General features: G+C 38.2%; 1 protein-coding gene across 1 annotated transcript; it reads left to right on the forward strand.

Annotated features, from left to right (window-relative positions):
• Positions 1 to 7,340: 7,340 nt before the first annotated feature.
• On the forward strand, positions 7,341 to 18,924 carry emx3 (empty spiracles homeobox 3; the record flags this gene model as incomplete). The annotated part of the gene is made up of 3 exons (XM_079167415.1): positions 7,341 to 7,695; positions 15,162 to 15,346; positions 18,745 to 18,924. The coding sequence occupies 3 exons, from the start codon at positions 7,341 to 7,343 to the stop codon at positions 18,922 to 18,924; spliced, it is 720 nt and encodes a 239-aa protein (XP_079023541.1).
• Positions 18,925 to 25,476: the final 6,552 nt, after the last annotated feature.

Below are 25,476 nucleotides of genomic sequence, written 5' to 3' on the forward strand. Positions count from 1 at the left end.
TAACCTCTGGTTCTGTCGAGTGAACCTGATGCGTAAGTGTCTAAAAACTTTAGAAAATGACTCTACTTCTCTCTTGATTTACTACCTCAGTAAACATTGTAAACATGAGTTTATGGTCTCAATCTCTAGTTTCAAGTCTTCTTCAATACAGCATGATGTTCATTTAGTAAATGATGGTGATGCTCAAACTCATCTTCACTCTGGACCACATCAGCATCATGGTTGCCCTCAAAGGGCCGGTTGTAAATGTAACTACTCCGAACATATTGGTAAATAACTGTCTCTGTATTTGATTATTGTTTATTGAAGTGTAAAAATATTATCGTATAGTATATATTGTATTTCTTCCCTGTATTACTGCTTTAAAAAAAGAGTCTGGCATCAGGCCGCCTCGCAGGTAGCTAGAAACACGTGTGTGTGTGTGTGTGTGTGTGTGTGTGTGACCCCAGACTCTTATATGGAGGCCCAGGAGGCTCAACACCCCTGACCTGCCGTTAAAGAAGCTCCGCTCTTAAGTGTGAGTGTGAAGCGCTGAGCGGATGTAAAAGGATCAGTGTGTCAGTGGCTGTTTGACAAGCCGAGACAATACCTGAAACCTGGAGGTCAGCTCCTGCTGTGTGTGTGTGTGTGTGTGTGTGTGTGTGTGTGTGTGTGTGTGTGTGTGTGTGTGTGTGTGTGTGTGTGTGTGTGTGTGTGTGTGTGTGTGTTAGCCATGGGTCAGAGCCTCGGCTGTCATGTCACAGTGTTCCCATGGCACTTCACAGCCACCTGGAGACACCTGAAGCAGAGAGGAGAGTGAACAGAGAGGATGAACGGACGGCAGTTATAGAGAAGAAAAGAGATAAAGAAGTGTCAAAGTAAAAAAAAATGGACTCATGCAAAACATCTACATGTGTCTTTATAAATCATTATTCTGTATAAATGAATTTGAAGAGTTGTGTTAAAGTTATAATTGAATCAGCAGGTAAGTATTCAGATCCTTTACTGCAGTCAAAGTACTTATGCCACACTTTTGAAAATACAAATTAATGAATGAAGAATTTAGTCTTTATTTATTAGTAATTTTGTATTATTACTCTTTCAACACATTCTCTCTAGTGTCCACCAGGGGGCGACTCCTCTGGTTGTATAGAAGTCTATGAGAAAATGACTCTACTTCTCTCTTGATTTATTACCTCAGTAAACATTGTAAACATGAGTTTATGGTCTCAATCTCTAGTTTCAAGTCTTCTTCAATACAGCATGATGTTCATTTAGTAAATGATGGTCCATTTAGAGTCAAACAGACCATAAAGCAGGGGATGCTTTAGGGTCACTTCCTGTTCACTGGTTGCAAAAAAAATCAAGATGGTGACGGCAAAATCGCCAAACTGGAGGCTTCAAAATGTCCACAAATCAACGGGTTACGTCAAGACTACGTCCACTTCTTATAGCCACTGTAGCAAGAAAGCATGGTGGAATTAGCAAGCGAGCTAATTAGCCAGCTGCCCGCTAGTTAGCTAGCTAGCCATATAATTCCACCATGCTTTAATGCTACACCGGCTACAGAAAATGAGCAACAAAGTTGTCACTCATCGTTACGACTCCACTGGTCGTTTTAGTCGTTGCTGTAATTCCTCAGTGATTCTGTGACTTTTGCTTTAAGTTATTTAAGTTTATCCAGAAGTTAGCTCGCTACAACGGTCGCAATGGCAACGCTACACGTAAAAATGGCCGCCGCTCTGACCATCCTGCTACATTGATTTGAATGGGAACGTTTGTTCTGTTCGTATTCTATTGACAGAATCACATTTGAAACACATTTGCTTGTTTTGTCACCCATTTGTCTATCGTTAGTTATTGTTTTATTGTGATATTAGAACTTTTACAACTGGAATCAGGAACATTGAGAGCGTTTTTTAAGAAATGAGGAAGAAAAGGTGACATAATTATTCCTCAAATGTTCTGCTTTTTTCATGCAAACTTCAGCATAAGTTAACATAGAAAACTCTTTTTGATGAGCGTCTGTGTTTTGATATTCTTTTTTTGTTGTTGTTGTTGATGCCCTGTAGTTTGTTTGTGACACACACACACACGCACACACTCACACAGTACACTTAACACACACCTGACGCACACTTTTAATGCTGCTTTGACGAGGTATTCAGAGTCCTGCTGACAATCCCACAATGCAATCTTTCACATTTAAATATATGTAAAATGATCTCTGCAGCGGTCAGCGACGATAACGGAGAGATTTCGGACACAACCTTTGTGAAGTTTTGGTGTTATAGATGCTCTCTGCTCGTTAGTTTAGAAGATGTAAAAAGACATAAATCGAAAAGGTCACTTCCTGTTTATCTGTCACATTGTTTGCAGACCAGCCTGAAGACTTTAAACCTTTTTTTTCCTTCTTAAATCTTTGTTAACAACATGCTGAACACGAACAAGAACCAGCGCCAAGCTGCAGCCGTGCTTGACCCTCCTGCAGCTGCTCCTCCTCTTCGCCCCAATTAAATCCAAATCTTTTTGAAAAGCCAAACGGAGGCTCTGAGGTGACGTCCAATCGGACGGGACTAGTCTACTGTATCGTCACTGTGGCTGTTTAGCCACGTCGCCCGCTCACGCTCCGCTCTTTCCCCCCTTTACATTTTTAAGTGCCCTTTTCACGTGGAACATAAAGAGGAGAGATTAGAAGTGAGGAGGGGGGGAATAAAAAAAAAAAGAAATTTGCAGCTATTTCCTGTTAATATCTTTCCCTTGTTGGGCTCTAATGAGAGGAGTCGCCCCTTCACTTTCAAGAGGGCTTAGCAGCAGTTAGCTGGCTCCAGGCTGCGGGGACAATAATCACATTTTAACTCAGCCTCACACCCCGAGTCCTCCACAATAACTCACACCACTTAATTCCCTCTTTCAGAAGCTGGTGATAAAACGCCAGAGGCTAAATTAATAGATGCTAATGGCCGCCTTCAATCAAAGCCGAGCGGGATCCAAAATCTGCCAGTAAGGCCTATTAATTAACATGTGGAGGAGGCAGGATGGGGAGGAAGAAGAAGCTCTGTGGTTCACACGGGCCTCCGCAGGGCAGCCCATTGAAGGCTGAGGCAGGGGGGCTTTGTGGAGCCTTCCCCGGGCCACAATTAGAGGCTCCTGAATGGCCTGGCATTTGTCCTCCAGGTCCAAAAGCTGCACAGGAAGGGCCTGGGTCCGGGATGCATGGGTCGAAATCAGACGTCCAAGTGGTGTCTGTGATCAGCGGAGCAGTGAGACGGAGAGACACGAGTCACAAAAACATCGACTTTATACACTTTACTGTCTCTGCTGACTGACGGCGAGGACCACAAACTGACAAAGACGCTCTTAATGTCAATAACTAATGAGACGGATGAAATTGTTTTTTGCACTTCTTCATGTCTCCAATGAAAAGTCACAGTAGCTCAGTCCATGGGGGCAGAGCTTGGATTGGTAGCTGGGTAGACAGATGAACTAACTCATACCCGAAATGTGTACGAAGATATTTGACCAACCGGTGGCACACTCACAACGAGAGGATGCCTGTTTTTAAATGATGAATAGATGATTTTACAGTCCCTTTATTCAAATGCAATTAATAAAACAACTGAAATGCCAACATGCATACAAAACAGCCCAATGTCAACCATTTTGTTCTTGAACACGACTTAAAACACGGCCCTCTTTAGTGCCTCAGACTTCTTCAACACTAGGATTCTAACACTGACGCTCATCTTTTTTGACACTCGAGCTGAACTCAATGCAGACTTTTTTGGGGCTGAATATTTCTTTTATCGACCGTCTATACTGTTGCTAAACAAATGTCTGTGTGCTGCTAACTGAGCTCTGAGGATACAGTGTGATATGTTTAACTGTCATGACTTTGAGTCGTATGTGTGAATATCTTCAACCTTTCTTGAACGGAACTCCCCGAGGACGCAGATGAATTTAATCGGAAACTGATTATGAAGTTGTATCGTATTGTATTTTGTCATATCTTATCTTATAATTTCATAGCTATTGTATCGTATCGTAACGCAGCTATTATATCGTATCGTAGCTATTGTATTGTATCGTATCGTAGCTATCGTATTGTATCGTATCGTAGCTATAGCGTATTGTATCGTAGTTAGCGTATTGTATCGTTATTATTGTATCGTATAGTATCAGAGCTAATGTGTCGTATCGTATCTTATTGTATCTTATCTTATCATATCGTAGCTATCTTTGGTTTAATATTGGAAAAGTCAACACATGTTGCCGCCTGTTTCAAGTTGACTTCTTAAAATTATATAAACATTTAAAGGACAAATATTGTGATTTAAGTATAAAACAGAAGCATAAAACATCAACTTACTGTAGTGTGACATCATGTGAATGTATACAATGTAAAAATTGCTGTAAGGTCTGCAAAATGATTGATTGACAAATATAAACAGTATAAACATTTTGTGTCTTTCAGAATCAGAATCAGCTTTATCAGCTTTATTGGTCATGTGTGCGTACACACGTACACGGAGTTTGACTCCGGTTTCCACTTCGCTCTCGATGTGCAAACACAAATTTACAAGAAACAAGAAAACAAAACAGATGTAGGTATAAACATTCAACAATATGTACAATATAAGTATAAACATATATCCCAAAAAGTATATATATATATATGAACATAAACCTATAAACAACAATGGCAATGGAATTGAGGTGATCGTGCAGACAGAGGTAGTAGTGCAGTTTGACTGATTCATTGTTCAGTGGAAAGAAGCTGTTCCTGTGCTGGTTTCATGCAGATTAAAGCAAAGACAACCAGACTTAAATCACATCCATCAATCCACTCGTGAACTTTCTGTTCGGCTCTTTTCTGTCTGTTGAGACTCACAAACAAACACATGTTGGTTCTCTGACGGAACGACGGCCTCTATCGGGTGAAGCTGTTTGGTTTCACGAGGATGCGGTTAAAGTTGGACAAAGATGGTGGTCATGATTTAAAGAAACATTTAACTTTTAAATGTGAAGATCAATCACATAGTAAATGTCTTCTGATGTGTTTTTGACACGTTTCCTCCATTCAGTGTTTACATGTTTACATGTGAACTTATTAATTATTACGTGTTTTGTCCTCTATATAAAGCAGTTTGTCCGGGTCGAGGTGGAAGAAGTACTCAGATCATTTACTGAAGTAAAAGTACAAATACCACAGTGTAGAAATACTCTGTTAAGTAAAAGTCCTGCATTCAAATACTTACTTAAGTAGTATTAGCATCCAAATATACTTTAAGTGAAATATAATTACAGTATTATTATAAAGACATGGAACTGAGTTTAATGACTTTACTGCTGATAGTTTATATAATATAATATTACATCATTTATTAGTGGATTATGTTTAGTTCTAACAATCTGCATCAGTAAGTAACTTAAATTAATAAATAAATAAACAGAACATTTACCTCTGTGATGGATTATAAAGTGGCAGAAAATATAAATTTATTTTTAATGTATATTTTTAGTAATATTTCCTAAAATATCATATATCATATATCGTATGATATATGATATATGATATTTATTGTCTGATGACGAGAGCTGTAAACTTCTCACTGAGATTAAGAAGAGGAGGTTTCCTCTGACCTTTGACCTCAACGGGTCAATTGTCTTGTTCTGTGTCAATTGACCCGTCGCTCAGCAGAGACACACACACACATACACACACACACACACGCACATACACACACACACACACACACGCACATACATACACATACATACACACATACACACACACACATACACACACATACACACACACACACACGCACACACACACACACACACACACGCACATACATACACACACACACACGCACACAAAATTAAGTCCTGAAAACAACAATTCATTTATATATTACATTTTCTTTGTGATTAATGTAAATGTAGGTTAAACATAAAGATGCATCAACATATCAAACTAAAAAGTCGCTCTAAAAACTGAAAAAAATAGGGAAACTAAATAATATTACAAATAATATTTCGGATGTTTCTCTCTTTTATTTCACAGAAAACTGAATCTTGTTGAGTTTTGGAAACATTTTTTGGACATTTTTCTCTCACTGAAATTTTAGACGACAAAAATCAATAATATTGAAAATAATTGTTAGTTGAAGCTTTGCTTTGATTGACAGTCACATCATTATAAACATATAGAATATGAAGCATTGATGTAGATTAAACAGGATATAAAGCAGCATTAATGCAGCTCAAATATGAATCAGAATCAAATATAATATAAATACAGAAACATCTTTTACTTTTACAGCATTTAGCTTATAATACTTTTTACTTCACTTTACTTTAAATTGAGTATTTTCACTGCGTATTTGTACTTTTATTGCAGTAAATCTGATTTTCATTCACTTGTAAACATCTTTAAGTGAAATATTAAGATTTTTATTTTTATTTATGAGTAATTTTAAAATCACAAAATGTATAAATATCATAAAGACATTATTTATATCTTTATATCTCTCTATAAATCAATAATAAATAATATAAATTAAAAAAGAAAGAATGTAAATATGAATAATAAATAAAGAATTAATGATCAATAAAGAATAAATGAATCATTAATTAATTTAGAGTGAAATGTTATATTAACAGGAACAGGATGATTAATTAGGGTTTATTATGATGCTTCACAACCTCATCAGTGACATCATCTTTGTCATGACCTCATCATCATCTTCATCACTGTCAATCATCACCACTTCTAACCCCCCCCCCCCCCCCCCCCCCCTCCTCCTCATCGTCATCCACTCGACCAACAAAATGGCTGTCTATGAAATGAAATATTGCTTCTGCGCATGCTCAGCGCACCTCTGCCAGGGAGGGCAGGGCAGGTATCTCTCTCTGCGCGAGCCCGTTTGACTGACAGACACTCTCGGCTCCAGACTCCAGCGCGCGGCGGCAGGAGGCGCGAGGACACACCGACTGATCCCCCGCCGCTCTCTGCACAAACCGGGCTGCTGCTCCGAGGATCTGCGCTGCACCGGAGACTTTGAGAGGAGTTTGTTGGGTTTTTTAGTATCACCTGCACGCGGAGCACAGAGCGGGCTCTGCAGAGACACCGCCCCGGACACACAGGTGAGAGGAAGACGTCCGCCGCTCCACCAGGTGCGACAAAATCCGGATTTTTCTGTTTTTTACGCACGGGGACTCTTGGAGAGAGTTATGGCTCTCCGGGGGAAACTGGGAATCTGAGTTCTCCGAGTCCGAGGAACTGGACTAACTGGACGCCGATTTGTTCACATCTTCACCATCTTCCTCCTCCGCGCAGCTCCAGGTGCTTTACAATGTTCCACCACAGCAACAGCAAGAAATGCTTCACCATAGAGTCTCTGGTCGGGAAGGAGGCGAGCAGCCACAGCGGCTGCTCCGGGGATGAGCCCATCCGGCCCACGGCGCTCCGGTTCCCGGAGTCCCTGCACCCCGCTGCCGCCGCCGCCGGGGTCTTTGGCTCCTGCTTCCAGGGGAGCAGCGGGAGGACTTTATACTCGGCCGGGCCGGACATGGTGCTCCAGGAGCCCGGGACGCACATGCACCCGCTGCAGATCCCCCCGCAGAGCTTCTTCAGCCAGCAGCACCGGGAGGCGCTCAGCTTCTACCCGTGGGTGCTGCGGAGCCGGTACCTGGGCCACCGCTTCCAAGGTGAGCCGGGAGGAGGGAGGGGGCTCCGTGCTTCACCTTTACAGTATTTATAAATGTGTATTTATTTATTCATGTTTTTTTTCTGGTGTTTTTGTGAATTGAAACAGCTTGAATCACTTTCTTATTGTTTCTGTTATTGTTGTTCATCGATATTGTTTTTAATCAGCTCATCTTTGAGTGCGTTACAATAATATAAGTTATATATAATATATATTTCCACTTCACTTTTATTATGTTGTCATTAATGTTTTATTTTCCTACTTTTGGATAATAATCATAATAATAATAATAATAATAATAATAAATATTCAGTGTTTAATTTAACTAACAGAGTTCTCTAAAATGATAAATAGTGATCATCTAATGACGATATAAACTGTAGTATTAGTAGTATTAGTAGTATTAGCAGTATTTAGTAGTAGTTGTACCTGTACTAGCTGTAACTGTATTTCAGTTTAACTCATGTTTCAGAGTGAATAATGTCTGATAAATTAATTGATATTATTGATATAATATACAATAAATACCCGTTTAATGTTTTTTTTTACATTCAGGCTTTTAATGTTTTATCAGCTGTTAATCTTCTAACAATCAATCAATATTAGATTTCTCTCTTTATAATGACTTAAATCTTTGAAATGTTTTAAATGTTTTAAATGTTTTAAATCAATCTTAAAGTCTTTACTGAAACGCACCAGACTCCATCAAACATTCTTAATACATTTTGGTAAAATGACTTTAAACAAACAGAACTTTAAGTTTATTTCTGCTCTTCAGACTTCTGCTGAAGGTTTAGAGAGTTTTATATTTACACATGTTTTATGTATTCTAATGTTAAACTCAGTGTTTTTAGTGTTTAATAGACATTTAAACGGGCTCAGTCGTATTTAAAAAAGAATCTTAAATTGATTTCATCACATCCGGTCAAACACTGATGGAATAGAAAAGATAAATATTTCATTTAAAACCGATTTATCTTTATTTCCTCCGATGTTGTAACTCGAGACTTTATTGTTTATATAATAATTAAAAAGAGAGTTGAGTCAAAGAGACTCACGTGGGATTTTAACTTCGCGGCCTTTTATTAAATCACAGACGAAAAACTAAATGTCATGATTCTACATTTGTCTTTTTCTTTTAAATGACTTTCAAACAGTTCTGATCATTGTGATTAAAATCTGCTCCTCACAGAAAACTGATTGACAAAGAATAAAATCAACTTCCATCAATCAACACAATCCGATCTGATGGTCTCGCGGGAAAACACTTGATGTGAATCTCAAATATGAGTTTTTCTTCTCGCGTGTTGTTGAGCCTCGACCCACCGTGATGAATATTATAACAGTTTCTACCTGAAGTTTGATTTATAATACAACATGTTGTTATGATCACTCGAGGAAACATTTAAAAGTGACGCAAGAATCAACAGCAGCCGAGTTCTGACGTCAGAGCCGCTGCAGTAATAGTAATAATAATAATAATACAAAGTAATGTGAATAAAATACTTCAGAATGTTTCAGAGAGAAAATCATCTTTCTGTGCTTTACAGATTATAAATGTATAATTCAGAAGAAGACAAATAATAAGAAATAAATCATAAACAATTGATCCAGAGTGTATCAACGCGCGGGACGCGACCCAGCAGAGGCCGGTCAGCGGAGCGTGATGTGGGATTAAATGTCTCTAAAGAGAAGAAAAGAGTTCAGTATGATTTATTTACATTAAATAGAAGACAAATGAATCAAAATGAAGAATAGGCTTATAACAATAAATGTATTAAATTAAAATAAATACTATTTGGATGTTTTTAATGCTATAATATTAAAAACAAATACAAAATAAACAGTTATTGTACATTGAATAAATAAATAACATTATGTAAATAATTGTAAGTAGAAAAATATTTCACATTCAAATTGACTACAACACAGAATTTAAATATGAAGCTTCATTAAAAGCAGCTGAACGTAGTTCAAACAGATTCTTTTAGTAAACAGAAGAAGAAGAAAGTCTTTTCATCTCAGAGATGATTCCCACTTTGTTTTAACCCTTTAACTTCCAGGTATCCTTCATTAAAGAGCTAGGATTAAAAAACTAATTCTATTTATTGCTATTGTGTATCGTGTTGTTGCAGCTCTTCATGTCTGCTATAAGTTTACTTCATGTCATCACAGAAGAGGTGAAATCTGTGATCGTTCATAACCTTTGACCTCTACACTGGTTTATTATACAGGCGATCAAATGCACGCTGGTATTTTATAGTGTTAATACGAGGTGTTATCTTATAGATAATCCTTTAAAATAGTTATAATAATAATATTAATATTAATACTGCAACATGTTTTAAGACAAATCAAAAGCAGCTCCTGTAATATTTCAGATATTTATTTTCTTATTGTGACTTTAATCTTTTTTGACGATTTTAATCTCTTTCTTGAGATCAAAGTATTATTTAGACTTCCGACTGTTGACCTTTACGATCCATCAGAATGTCTGATGGATCGACTCCATTAAACATTCCTATTAAAATAAGGAAAAACTAACTTTAAACAACTGAATCAGAACTTTGGAAGTTTCCAAGTCACTGAAGAAATAAAATCTTTATCAGTTTAAATAGTGACTCAGTTCAAATAAGCATTATTGACAGAAAAAGACTGAAGTCACTTTAACAAATTGGTGAATCTCGCTGTCAATCAATATTCTTCTTCTTGGGTTTAATCCCTTGTTGTTTTCAATTATCACAATCCAAGCAACAATCATCAAGTTGTTATTATTATCATTATGAAATAATATGCAGACTGTTTTCTCAATTAATCGATTTATCGTTCATTTTAGAAAATGTTGGAAAATATTGAAAAATGCTGATCACAGTTTTAATCCAGCAAATATATTAAAGCTCTATAATGAAGAAAACGTTATAGATTACAAATGAAACAAACTTTTAAACCTTTTAAAAATGTTTATGTTTTATATTAACACTTTATCAAGTTAAAATCTTCTAAACGAGGGTCAGTTTTTACTGAGTTATTATTTAATCTTTATCTTTCATGTTTTTGTTTTGCAGAAATATTGAACACAGATCTTTTAATACTTTTTGCCTGTTAAAAAAAAGAATAGAAACATCTTAATAATAAAGTAATATTAATAAAAATATTACTTATTGCTGCTCTACAGTGAAAAACATCTCCAGTTTTGAGCGACTTTGAAATTTTGTAGTAAAAATTCTGCAAATTTGTAATTGTTTGTAAACATTTAAAATGAAAACATGTTGTCACGATGCTGAAACCAGTTTTTCTTCACTCATGAAATATATTATTCATAATAATAATATAATATAAATATTATTAAAGCTTGTATCCTCCTTTATAATCAGCTTTAATGACTATGTTATTACAGTGTTATTACCTCATCTGATAGCTTCAGTGGCGTGAGGCTGTTACAACAGCCGTAATGCACGCTGTTACGACGGCCCTAATGCACGCTGTTACGACGGCCCTAATGCACGCTGTTACGACGGCCCTAATGCACGCTGTTACGACGGCCCTAATGCACGCTGTTACGACGGCCCTAATGCACGCTGTTATAACGGGCCTAATGCACACTGTTACAACAGCCCTAATGCACGCTGTTACGACGGCCCTAATGCACACTGTTACAACGGCCCTAATGCACGCTGTTACAACGGCCCTAATGCACACTGTTACAACAGCCGTAATGCACGCTGTTACAACGGCCCTAATGCACGCTGTTATAACGGGCCTAATGCACACTGTTACAACAGCCCTAATGCACGCTGTTACAACGGCCCTAATGCACGCTGTTACAACGGCCCTAATGCACGCTGTTACAACGGCCCTAATGCACGCTGTTACAACGGCCCTAATGCACGCTGTTACAACGGCCCTAATGCACGCTGTTACGACAGGCGCTGTCCTCTTCCTCCTTCACCTCAGACACATTTGTCTTCATTAGTTGGAAGCAGCTGACAGCCTCCACTTAGCTCACCGTTCAGGTGGCGTCTCAACCTGTGGTTTGGGGACAACCGCGGGTCCTTGAGGTGCTTCATTTAGATACTGCTCTTAAGACTTTTTCTCCTCTTCATGCACTCTGAAAATGACTGAAACGTTCTGATTGTTTTTCCTTTTGAACACACGCTCATGCACACACACACACACACACACACACACACACACACACACACACACACACACACACACACACACACACACACACACACACACACACACACACACACACACACTATGGCAGGTCTGGACTTGTCAGTGCCAGGAGAGCCTGATGTGCCATCTGCCCCAACAACCCCCCTCCTCCTCCTCCTCAGGATTTTGTCTCTCACTAAAATTCTTTCTCTTACTCCTCTTCCTCTCTATACTCTTTCTCCTTCTCCTGTTCTCTCTCTTTCTCCAACTCCTCTTTTAGCCTCCTCCTCCTCCTCTCATGTCCCTAGTATGAGGCGTTGCTCCATGTTGGAGCTACCTTCTGTGTGGTTCTGCAGCTCTTTCCTGTTGAACAGGAAGTGATGCTTTTAAAATGTTTCTGACGTGTTTGTAACAAACAGTAGAAGAAGAAGTGGTTGTTAGCATTATTAGCAGTGTTAGCCGCTCCACTTATAAAACAAACAAGGACAAAAGCAAAAACACCAAATCAACCTTTTTGATTGACAGAAAGTAGTTCATCATCATCTGTTTACATTCTTCTTCTTCTTCTTCTTCTTCTTCTTCTTCTTCTTCTTCTTCTTCTTCTTCTTCTTCGTCTTCGTCTTCTTCTGTCATCACAGCAGCTGAAGAAGTTTGTCAGTGAAGAATCTTACAGAATTTTTTTAATTTAAATTGTTTCACGTTTTGGTGACAAAAATCAGTTTTTGGTCTAAATGTGTCTAAATATGATTTTGTCTCCAGCCTGAAACGTTTAGATCTCTTTTCATTGTTTCCATCTTATTTCCAGCAACACACTAAGATTAACTGCATATAATTGGATATAAAAGCTTCTTCAAGGAAACATTTAGTCTCACTGGAAGTGTCCTGGCTCTGTTTCGGGTTTTATTTCACGTTTGCAGAAACAAGAACTTAGTTGAAGTTAAGTTGTTTTTGTCTGCGGATGACGAAGCAACGCAGGAAATCACAGCAGCTCAGCGTCGCGTCTTCATAGATTTGATGGAGCTGGTTTGAACTCTGAAATATGAATGAGTTCTCTTTAAACCAGCTGGACTCATCTTTAGAAACTTGAGTTGTTTGAAAGCAAAACTTTGGTCGAACTGGATTAAAAAATGTTGTTTTTGCATTTGCATGACAAATGAACATTTGTCATGCAAATGTTGATGCCAAAGTTCACAAAGACACCAAATCTGTCAGGTTAGGTTTTTGGGGTTTTTGGGGTCTTGCAACAAATAAATAAATAAATAAATAAATAAATAAATAAATAAATAAATAAATAGCTTCAATGAAGTGGCAGAAAGGGAAAATAGAATTAGGAGTGTGCAGAATAATAAGAGCTCTGAACGTTTCTTTTTATTGATCTCTGCAGCTGTTGTTCAGAAAAGAAAATGTGAATGTTGTTTTTACTTTGTGAAAGGCAGAAATGTGTTGTTGTTGTTGTTGTTGTTGTTGTTGTTGTTGTGAGGGAGTCTTTACTGTCATTCGGCAGCGACACTGCAGCAGGTCATCATTACCTGCCTCCAGTTTGTCAGCTGCTGTTGTTCAAAGAGTTAAAACCATCAAACTGAAGCTCATCAGTGAATCCTGAAACAAGACGTCACTTCTGGAGAAGAAAATACAGTTTGAGACTCGGTCAGACAAATATTTCTTCTTTTCTAGTTTCTAGAATCATCTAAATATCAGAATATTGAGCTCCAAATATACAGTAGGCTACTCTTGAATTGAACCAGGAAGTGAATCTGCATCCGGTGAACTGAACTTGAGAAGAAGAAAGAGAATGTGTGAAGTGTTGATTAGGGAGCGATCCTTCGCTCTGTTCAGCTCGTTCTTCCTGCAACGGTTGGAACAAACATCGATAGAAGAAGAGTTTACGTCTGAATCCTGCAGACGATTGTTTTCCTTCATGAACTTTTAACAGTTTGTTATTAGTTGTTTCAGAGCGTTCGCTGCTGTGACCTCTGACCTCCGTGTAGACTCGATGATGTTACGTTAAAGTCTCGTCTCGGGTTCTTTCACATTCAACAGAAATCAACCGTCGCATTTGCAAGCCGAGCTTCTCTGGGACGACCGTTGACCTTTATCAGCCACGGCTCCCCGACTCCGACTTTGCATATGAATGACGCTGTACAGGCGCTAGCGTTGGCTAAAAGGCGTGAGCGCGTGTCGGCTTTCTGCACGCCATCATTGTCCTCCTCGCCGCCTCGAAGCCGCCGAGCAACCGACTTTTTTGCGTGCCGGCGTGTCGGCGACTCTTTTCAGCCGAGCCGCAGCGGTTGAGGAGAAGTCGTGCGTGGATTTGTTTTTATGTAAAATATTATTGTGATATTTACGTGCAATTTCAATAAGCGGTCAGAAAAATAAAGCAGACGTCGTGTGTGGGTTTGGAGCGAAAGCGAAGACACAAAGAGAAACACAACGTCCCTTTTTACCGACATTGTTTCTCTCGGATCAGATTTACTGAACGGCACGTCGACGCGTCTGACAAACAAATCAGTTTTTTTTTTTTTCTGTAACCTGCGAGGATCCTAGTGGTCAAAGATCAAATCCCTGAACCACTTCAGGAAAATTAGAAGAACCACATGGAAAAATACTCTTTACGAAGACCTCAAGTTACCAAATGACTTGTTTTCATCTCAAACACAAAGATATTCTGCTCATTAAGAAGCTGGTTAGAAGCAAATGTTTGATATTCCTGCTTGAAAAGTGACTCCAGACAAATAGAACGTTCACTTAAACTGATATTGATTCTTTTAGGAGTCTAAAATACGTCCACAGCAGAACATTGTAGTAAAGCACAGACTACGGAGAAGTACCTCATACGACCACACTTCCATCCCATAGAACTCTAAACATGAATCCATAGATCTGTGTCTTCATTCATCTATTTATGTCTGATGATTTATTTGCTGGATCGATTTAAGTTTCAAGTTATTTATCGTCTTCAATCTCAGAACCTCTCCTATAAAAATAAATAAGGTGTGAGGCTTGAAGTCCTGGTGGAGTATAAAGTGTACATTTCCTCAACCAGACCATCATGTCCAGATTCTTGGAAGTAGTTAGTTTGAACATTTTCTCTGAGTGTTTGCATCTTTTTAGACGACATATCTGTAAAATGTAACTTTATCAGCGTCGGTGATCGTGTGTTAGAGTTCAGTTCATCATGCAGTGACTGAGATCTTTATTTCTCGTCTTTCAGCTGGTCGGGCAGTCTGAGAACAAATGTGACATCATTCAGTTTTCTCTTCACTGCAGGTTTTTGTTTGTTAATCTCTATCTTTTGTTTGTGTTTAGGGGATGACAGCAGTCCTGAGAACCTGCTGCTTCACGGTCCGTTCTCCAGGAAACCCAAAAGGATCCGGACGGCGTTCTCCCCGTCTCAGCTGCTCCGTCTGGAACGAGCCTTCGAGAAAAACCACTACGTAGTCGGAGCCGAGAGGAAGCAGCTGGCCAGCGGGCTGTGTTTGACTGAAACGCAGGTAAGCTTCACGGGAAGAGCGACGATGGCAAACTGAGGAAGAGGAGGGCGTGATGAAGAGAACATGCAACGTTTTATTATCTCTTATGAGGATAAGAATATGAAAAAGTAAGAGTTAAAGCAAAACAAAACTTTTCTTATGTCACTAAAAGTAATAAAAAGTAAAAGTATAGTTTATTATAAAATATCATAAAAATGTCAGTATAGTATGTTGAAATATATATGTGTGTGTGTGTGTATATATATATATATATATATATATGGCATTAAATAATGCAAGTTAGATATTATTGTAATGTTCCGGACCTTTGCATGAGGAGATTCTCTCAATCTGGACCTTTTGGAAACGTTCTTGAATACGCCTGATGTCTAATATATTACAAAGAAATTCATAAAAAGTCTAGTTTAAAAATATAACGGAACATGTGGCTGGATGGATGAAAACTAATTGTATAGAAAAAATAGAATTTGCAGAAAATATGAATGACTGAATGAACACATTAATTGATTCATGGTTAACAAAAGAAACTCTCAGTAGAATATAGTAAAAGTAAATATGAAACGTTTCTATAATATTCATAAATTAATGATAGAAACTCCACAGAGAACAAATAGCTCATAAAAAATATTCTACCACAAAGTACGAGTAATAAACAAATTCAGAAAATAAGCATTTAAAAATATTTAGTAGATATATTTCAGTCGCAGCACATAAATATCATGTCAATTCAATAAAATAGTAAAATAACAAATATAACTTCAAGTGTTTGCATGTATTTAGGAAATCAAACCTCAAACCCTGCCAGCGTTAGTGCCTTGCTCAGTAGACTTAGTCCATTGTGTGTTGCTCAGGATGAAGTCAGATCCGATCTGATGTCAGGTTGTGTTTCGGGCGTCTGGCTGTGATCCAGATCGGAGGAATGATGGCGGGGGAAGTGAGTCGGCGGTTAGTCATCGCCGAGGCGCTCCCTCCGCCCTTCTCCTCGGGAGTGATTGACAGTGTTTGTCATCAGGTCGCCACGGCGATAAGAGTCCTGGCGTCAGTGAAACGATGTGAATCATCCACGATTATTTATTATCTCATTTCACAACAGGAAGAGAGAGAGAGAGAGAGAGAGTAATCCATCAATCAGCAGCTATTAATCACACATAAATTACACTTTTGCAGTCATTGCACTTTCATAGACGATAATGATTGAGCGATCAGCGTTCCTTCAGGAGATCTCAGGGCTTTGATCCAAAAACTCTTAAAATATCAGAGTTAATAAACGGCTGTCAAATGAAAAAGTGTCGATTTTATTAAATCCACCACGGTGAGAATTCAGTTTTATTAGTGCTGCAAGAAATATTGAGATATTTACTGCAGTGAAAGAATATACACGTACTTAAAGTAGTAATGTTTTCCTATTCTATCTGAGGTTTCTGGATTAATATTCCTGCTGCAATAATGTGTATGTTGCATCACAACTCTGGCTGGTTTTTTTTCCAGCAATGCATCATATTTCATAAGTTCATGATATCTTTGTAGTGTCGCTGTCCTGTGAGAACCACGTATCAAGACAAACTATTTAAAGAGTTTATTTAGCTGAATAAGTAGGGGGATTTTATTAACACATAAAGGAACACTTCATCCTTCAGTTTATCACAAACATTCAACATCAACTCATAAAGGAACACTTCATCCTTTAGTTTATCACAAACATTCAACATCAACTCATAAAGGAACACTTCATCCTTCAGTTTATCACAAACATTCAACATCAACTCATAAAGGAACACTTCATCCTTTAGTTTATCACAAACATTCATCATCAACACATAAAGGAACACTTCATCCTTCAGTTTATCACAAACATTCATCAACTCATAAACAAACACTTCATCCTTCAGTTTATCACAAACATTCTTCATCAACACATAAAGGAGCACTTCATCCTTCAGTTTATCACAAACATTCAACATCAACTCATAAATAAACACTTCATCCTTCAGTTTATCACAAACATTCAACATCAACACATGAAGGAACACTTCATCCTTCAGTTTATCACAAACATTCTTCATCAACACATAAAGGAACACTTCATCCTTCAGTTTATCACAAACATTCAACATCAACACATAAACAAACACTTCATCCTTCAGTTTATCACAAACATTCAACATCAACTCATAAATAAACACTTCATCCTTCAGTTCATCACAAACATTCAACATCAACTCATAAACAAACACTTCATCCTTCAGTTTATCTCAAACATTCATCATCAACTCATAAATAAACACTTCATCCTTCAGTTTATCACAAACATTCAACATCAACTCATAAATAAACACTTCATCCTTCAGTTTATCACAAACATTCAACATCAACACATGAAGGAACACTTCATCCTTCAGTTTATCACAAACATTCTTCATCAACACATAAAGGAACACTTCATCCTTCAGTTTATCACAAACATTCATCATCAACACATAAACAAACACTTCATCCTTCAGTTCATCACAAACATTCAACATCAACTCATAAATAAACACTTCATCCTTCAGTTCATCACAAACATTCAACATCAACTCATAAACAAACACTTCATCCTTCAGTTTATCTCAAACATTCATCATCAACTCATAAATAAACACTTCATCCTTCAGTTTATCACAAACATTCATCATCAACACATAAAGGAACTCTTTTTAGTACTTTTACTTAAACTTTACCCAAAAACAAACAGGAAATCACCTCCTCAAACGTTTACTTTGTTTAAATTGTCCGACTCGTCGTCAACAGATTTGAGCGACATGGAATCATGATTACTCAACGTCTCGTCCCACACGGAGACGTATTAAAGAGACACCTGAGGCCGAGGAGCTCATGTTGCGCAATCTGTCAGACGGGACGTGTTTTCACAGTCAGGGTCATGTTTTACCTGCATACGGGTATTAAATCACTTTTACTACTACTGTCAGTGGCAGACAGAGTACTGCAGTATTAGTAGCTGACTGATGTTGACAGAAGAAGTAATGCGCTTCAGCTAGTACGTTGAAGTACTGTGTTAGTAGAAAGAAGGCGGCAATACATATAAAATACTTACCTGAAAGTAAAAGTCCTCCATGAAAACTACTAGTTAGCTGCTGTTATATTTTACATTATCCTCTCTGAGTATTAAAGTGAGTCTGTAACTTTTGTGTTTAAGTGTTGTAAAAGTCTTCATAGCTACATGTAGAAGAATAATACCAGTTTTTAACTATATAATTATACTATTATCTAGTTTTATCTGCAGCAATAAATCGTATTTATCAAGTCAAATTTCCACTGAGGTGGACAGTAAAATCAGAACCATATTATATATATTTACCTGTATTAAGACACACCTGTCTCTCTCTCTGTGTGTGCAGGTGAAGGTCTGGTTCCAGAACCGCAGGACGAAGCACAAGCGTCAGAAGTTGGAGGAAGAGTCTCCTGAAGCTCTGCTGAAGAGGAAGGGAAGTCAGCACATCAACCGCTGGAGAGCAGCCACACAGCAGCCGGGAGGAGGGGGGGGAGGGGAGGACGTGGACGTCCTCAGTGAGGACTAGACTGCAGCAAACACACACACACACACACACACACACACACACACACACACACACACACACACACACACACACACACAATGACAGACATCTAGATCACTTTAAAAGTGCGTTCAGACCAGTATCAGCAGATTAGATTCATATGAACAGGATTAGCTACTTTAGCTCGTGATGCTAACAGCTCAGTGTTAAACAGAAGCCCTGAGACGTTTCTGTAAATTAAAAGCTCTAAATAATACATTTGGTGTCTATAACAGATACAAATACAAAGAAGAAAGACAAAGATACAAATACAAAGAAGAAAGACAGCTGACTTTCATGAACCTGCACACACTTGTGTAAATAGCAGACACTGAACGCACCACGAGGCCAACTTTAGCGCCCTGTACCGGTAATGTAACGCAGCGACAACGAGGACGAAAGTATTCTGCAACACGGGATGAAAAATGAGCTGTAATTAATCTGTAGGATTTGAGATTCATTAATTAAAAATGTAATTTAAGTTTTTTAGTACAAAACAAGCAGAACTAACTGCAACTTAGTTCGTGAAGTTACTTCACCTTCTTCATTTTAACAGGAAAATCAAAAACATTGACGCCATTATCTGTGACTTTGTGCAATAATTAGTGATATGTACAAACTAAATCAGTTAGAAAGTGTTTTTTACACAATAAGACACTTTTATAAAATCAATCAAATTCTTCTTTCAACCGAGGCCTGCATTCCAAAATAAAACCTGATGTTGCACCATGACATCATTCCATCGCTCTTATTTCAACATGTTTTACTTCATCAAACTAAGCGTTGTACTTCTGACTCATGCATCCAGTAAAATGCACGACTCAAAACAGACGTCTGAATTCCACCGCGAATGGAAAGTTTCCAAAAGCAACATGTTGCAGAAACAAATGGCGATCGGACCAACAGCTGCTTCCTGTTCAGACGCGTTTGCTGGATATTATTTTTGCAGGTTCGTCTCACGTTTTGAGGAAATCAGAATCCGCAAGAAAATCATGACGAAGAGTTTAGAAATCTGCCTGAAATCATTATTTAAAGTTTGATTACAGCTCAAGTTTCTCATTGACTGACTGCGTAACTGAAATATGTCTAAATGTCGCACTAGATTGATAAAAAGATATCATGTAAAACATAAATACAGTGAGAGTTAGGCTTCATCTGATGTTATATTGGTTACTTTTTGGACATTTTATTATATTCTTATCTTTTGTTCCTACACAGATTTAGAGATAACACACACACACACACACACACACACACACACACACACACACACACACACACACACACACACACACACAGATACATAGCAGCACATAAAATCAACACAGAACACAAACATGACTCACCTTTCCGAGAACTGATGGATGTTCCTGAAGGCATCACGCTCATGCAAACAGCAGGAGGTCAGAACTGTCCCGTTAAAGACGAGGATAAAAACAACAACAACAGTAAAACTCTGATCAGCCGTGAAAGAGGAGCTTTGAAATAAGAAACTGTTCCTTCTGTCCTGCTGGAGTCGGACTGACGAGGAGTTCTGACGCTTCCGAGAGGCAAAAAATAAAAAAACAAACAGGAGTCCAAAACGTGGTCACAGCTGTTGACTGAACGCTCTGCGGTGGATTTTTATTTTATTTTTGGTGCCAAACGAAACCAGCGTTCCTGAAAAAGAATAAAATAAATAGAGAGATGATTAAAGTGAGAGGAGAAGCTGGTTTCTGAGCGTCTGTCTGCAGCAGACGGCAGACGGTTAGCAGGAAATGTGCTCGGCTGAGAGTCTGAACGAGGAGACTCAGAGAAAAGTTCTAAAGAAGAGTCCACCTTAAACACATGAACTCTGGTTGTGATGTTCTTTATAATCCAGTTTCCATTTACTCTTCTAACTTTACTCCCAACGACACTTTTATTTTTTACTTAAAGTCCAGAAAAAGGTCTTTGTCAACTTGTTAAAGTGGAACACGATGATGTAATCACATCAGATTTGCTTTGGTTTCATGTGTCTATTGGTCGCTAACAATATAATTTAATAATTTATATCATCACAAAAAGACGCTGATAATCATAATAAAGGTTTTTAATCCAGGCGACATACTCGGATGACACGCGACATGTTTTTCAGTCTGGATTTGAATAATTATGTCAATGTGGCGTATTAAAGTTGAAACAGGTTGTTCATTAATAAAAAAAGAAAGCAAATCCAGTTAGCGACAGAGCTAGTTAGCGTTAGCATGTAGCCTGTCAGCTAGCATGTTTTCACCTCGCCGAATCCTCCCACGAGACGTGAAAATGAATTTCTGCTGTGCATTTAATTACATTTTGCACCTTAATAAAGAAGAATTAGTATCGGATATTAGACTGATTCTTGTTTGCATCCAACAACAATAAATCCCTCGAGTCTTGGACACTGGCAAGCGGCCAAAGGCTCATGGGAATTGTAGTTGTTGTAACAAAGATTATTATTTGGTCGAGCTAATTGTCTAATTTAAAATATAGAGAGAAAACCTTCAGACCTCTAATAAGAACCGACATGTTGTTACAGAGAAATTAATATTTTATATTTATTGAACATTTAATGTTGAATGCAGACACTATAGTTTTTTTGGTATTTATCAGTTTTTAGGCGCTAAACTCTTCCGTTTTTTGTGCTTTACAAGTTGACAAAAACCACCTGAAGGCTTCGACGTTCATTCTTTGTGGAAACATAAACAAGTTCAGCAACAAAAAAGGAACATTACAACATTGGGACGAGTGGAACTTGCTGAACATCACAAACTGATGTTATTTTATGAGTGGAGTTTAATTCGTAGATTCAAAGTTTAACTTCCTGTTGGAGGAAACTGAAATCTTCACTTTTAATGTTTTGTTTTTGGCAAAAACCACCACAGTTATAAACTCTACGATCATCAATAATTTTCTTCTTGTCAACAAATCTCATGTCCGTCTCTTAATGTGGTCTGACTTCCTGTTTGTGGCTCATTGGTTCCTACTGAAGACGTAAACCTTTAAAAACACAAACCTGTAGTTTCATGTTTAAAAAGGTTCCTGAAACAGCTGGTCACTGTAGTTTTTATCCAAAAACAGGAGGAAATAATACATTTGTTGGGGACTATTTCCTGGGGCGGATGAATCCACATTTAAGCCTTTTATTTACTGGGGTTTGCTGACAAGAAGAGAAATATAAAACCATGAACAATCAGGTCTCTCATAGAGAGGTTCAGCCTCAAGCAGCAGCGTGTGCCCTGCTCAGCGGCACTGCGGCAGAGCCAGAAACCAGCTGATCCCGGAGCAGTTTGAACCGTTTTTAACTTTTCATTCTGCTGGTTAGTTGTTTTCTTTTTTTTTGGAAAAATGTGGGTATTTATGTAAAAAAATGGATTTGAGAAAAGTATTCTATGCATCTGTTGTGTATATAATGATAATAATAATAATAATAATAATAATAATAATAATGATAATAATGATAATAATAATAATGTGTGGACTGTTTGTTTCTCTCACTGCAACCGTTCATCTGTTTGTTTCTTCTTCCTGGACAGATTTGCCTCATCATCTTATGTAGCACTTCTTCTTCTTCTTCTTAGTCAAATCTATTTTTTCATCGTTTTAGGATCGAATGCACTAATAACTGTACGACTCGTTTCCTCTCAGAAGGGAGGACACGCAGTGACAGAGGCTTTGTACTTCCTGTGTTCAGATTTGGAAAAGAATATAAATAAAAGGAGATGAAATCAAACATTTTGTTGTTGGAAATCTGATGATTGAACGGCTCGTTGTGAAATATTTTTTTGAAGTGAAAATCAGAGCGTGATGTTGTAGATCTTTGGTTGTAGAAGTTAAAATGATTTTACTTTACAAGAAGAGAAAACAGAGTTCATTGATGAGGTTTTGTTATGAGATCTGAAAATTATATGAATATTACAACTTCATTTTGATTTAAAGTCATTTTAATTTGTATTACTAGTATTACTATTATTATTAATAATACTACTACTGTTCTAATTTATTTATTATTATCATCAATATTATTACTAGTAGTAGCAGTATTTGTAGTATTATTACATTTTCTAACATTTCTTGTGAATATGTATCTACTGACAGATCATATCATTTGATTATCTTTAGTTGTATTTCATTATTTTTATAAACGATCCTTCACACTGAAGTCGGGTCGTTCACTGACGGTTAAAATAAGTAAAGAGCGCAGTAACGGCTGTCAGACCTGCGAGTCGTCCCGCAGGTTGGAGCTGATTCCCGGTGTCTCGGTGTCCCGGTGTCCCGGTGTCCCGGTGTCCCGGTGCTCCAGACTGCGGCCTCCGCCTGCAGCTGCTCCGCCGGTCTCTTCCGTCTCTCTCTGCAGGATCTAAACGTGCACAAAACGTGGATGATTAATAGAAACATTAAGACATCATACGAGTCCACCAGCACCCAGCGATCCGGTTCTAGAAGGTTCAGTTCGACCTCAGTCTGTGCAGAGTTCAGACATTCTAATATTTAATGCTGCAGTTATTTAAAGGAAGTCCACGAGTTCTTCTTCTCTTACTAGCATTAAGATAAGTACGTTAATGTATTAACACTGTTATTTTGACAGCTTGGTATTAGTACATTTACTGTAACAGAGTATTTTGACACTGTGGTATTAGTACTTTGCACATCTTTTAGATGCTATACGTCTTTAAAGTCCTTCAGCAGACGGAAGAACAAATGAACAGACTTAATATTCAGTAAATGTGATGACAGAACATCTTGTAGCATTAAAGTACTGCAGCACTACAGAAATATTACAAAAGATAAACATTCTTCAGCACAAAGGAGATTATATATTATAACAGCACAATAAAGTGCTGATAGCGACAGAACGCTGCCCCCCCCCCCCCCCCACACACACACACACACACCTGTATGTTGGTGGCGTTGCTGTGGAAACGTTTTAATATTCACAACGGGAGGCTGAGATGAAATAACAGATGGCGGGAGGCATGTAGGTGCACGACTGACAGAAACAAATTATCACTTCTTCTCCTCAGAGCGAAGCGACACTGACGGGTGAGTCCCGGTGAACCACGAAGGCTACCGACGGCTACCGGCGGCTTTATTTAAATCAATTATCGAACCAGAGATCTGAAACAGAGCAGAGCAGAAGCATTCATATCTATCTGAATAAAGGCTTCAAGACGGTGCAACGCAGTCATCAGGGGGTGTTTGACTTCATCTTGACTTTAAAGGAAGAGAGAGAGAGAGAGAGAGAGAGAGAGAGAAAGGAAGAGAGAGAGAGAGAAAGAGAGAAAGGAAGGAAGGAAGGAAAAGAAAGAAAGGAAGACAGAGAGAGAGAGAAAGAAAGGAAGGAAGGAAGAAAGGAAGAAAAGAAGGAAGAAAGGAAGACAAAGAGGAAAGAAGGAAGAAAGAAAGAAGGAAGAAAGGAAGAGAAAGAGGAAAGAAGGAAGAAAGAAAGAAGGATACTTTATTAATCTACTAAAAAGATGTATTGCTCTGTGCCAAGAGCTACAGAACATCTGATTATAAATCCAGTTATTTTGGCCCCATACAAGAGGATAACTGACCCTTTGCTAAATCACGCCCCCTTTGCTAAGTCCCGCCCCCTAACACAGACTGGCCAATCACAGTGTAGCGTGGTCCAGCTCTGACCAGTAGCGCTGCACAAATAGACTGTCATCAATGGATTCAGGCTGGTTGGAAGGAGATATGTACGTTTATAAAACGTACATATCTCCTTCCAATGCTAGCTGAAGGTATGCTGAATGACTTTTAATGATTTTAATAGTGAAAAAAAGGAACAGTGGGTGAACTTAAGTACAACCGAAATAAGACATTTGTAGGCAACCAAAATGTTGCAAATAACTTTAATGAAGTGAAAACCCACTGTGAAAGCGTTAAAGCATCCCCTGCTTTATGGTCTGTGTGACTCTAAATGGACCATCATTTACTAAATGAACATCATGCTGTATTGAAGAAGACTTGAAACTAGAGATTGAGACCATAAACTCATGTTTACAATGTTTACTGAGGTAATAAATCAAGAGAGAAGTAGAGTCATTTTCTCATAGACTTCTATACAACCAGAGGAGTCGCCCCCTGGTGGACACTAGAGAGAATGCAGCTTTAACACATGAAGCATCGACTTCACTCTTCAGATCCGGATGTTGACGCATGCTGAACCGATACACAAACGTGCATTTCAGAGGGGTCATAATGCCCTGGAGCATGCCTTGCTCAAGGGAACCTCAGCAGTGACCAAGAGGCAAACTGGCTCTCTCCAGCTACAAGCCCAACAGCGCTGACAGAGAGGAAAAACCAATTTCCAGGCCAGGAAAATACCAAACTAACGTACACAGGAAGCATAAAAAGAAAACCTGGCACACACAAGGATTCAATCTTATAGTAAGTAAAAGTAAAAGTTAAACATTTCATTGTTTGTGAAGTTTGTTTCACACTCGTTGAGGTAACAACCCTCCAATCAGTCTAGTGCTGCAATTAGCGCCAATCATCCATCAGCTCTGTGTGTGTTGAGCTTCACAATGT

Source organism: Pholis gunnellus (assembly GCF_910591455.1).
Source record: "Pholis gunnellus genome assembly, chromosome: 10".
Taxonomy (NCBI): domain Eukaryota; kingdom Metazoa; phylum Chordata; class Actinopteri; order Perciformes; family Pholidae; genus Pholis; species Pholis gunnellus.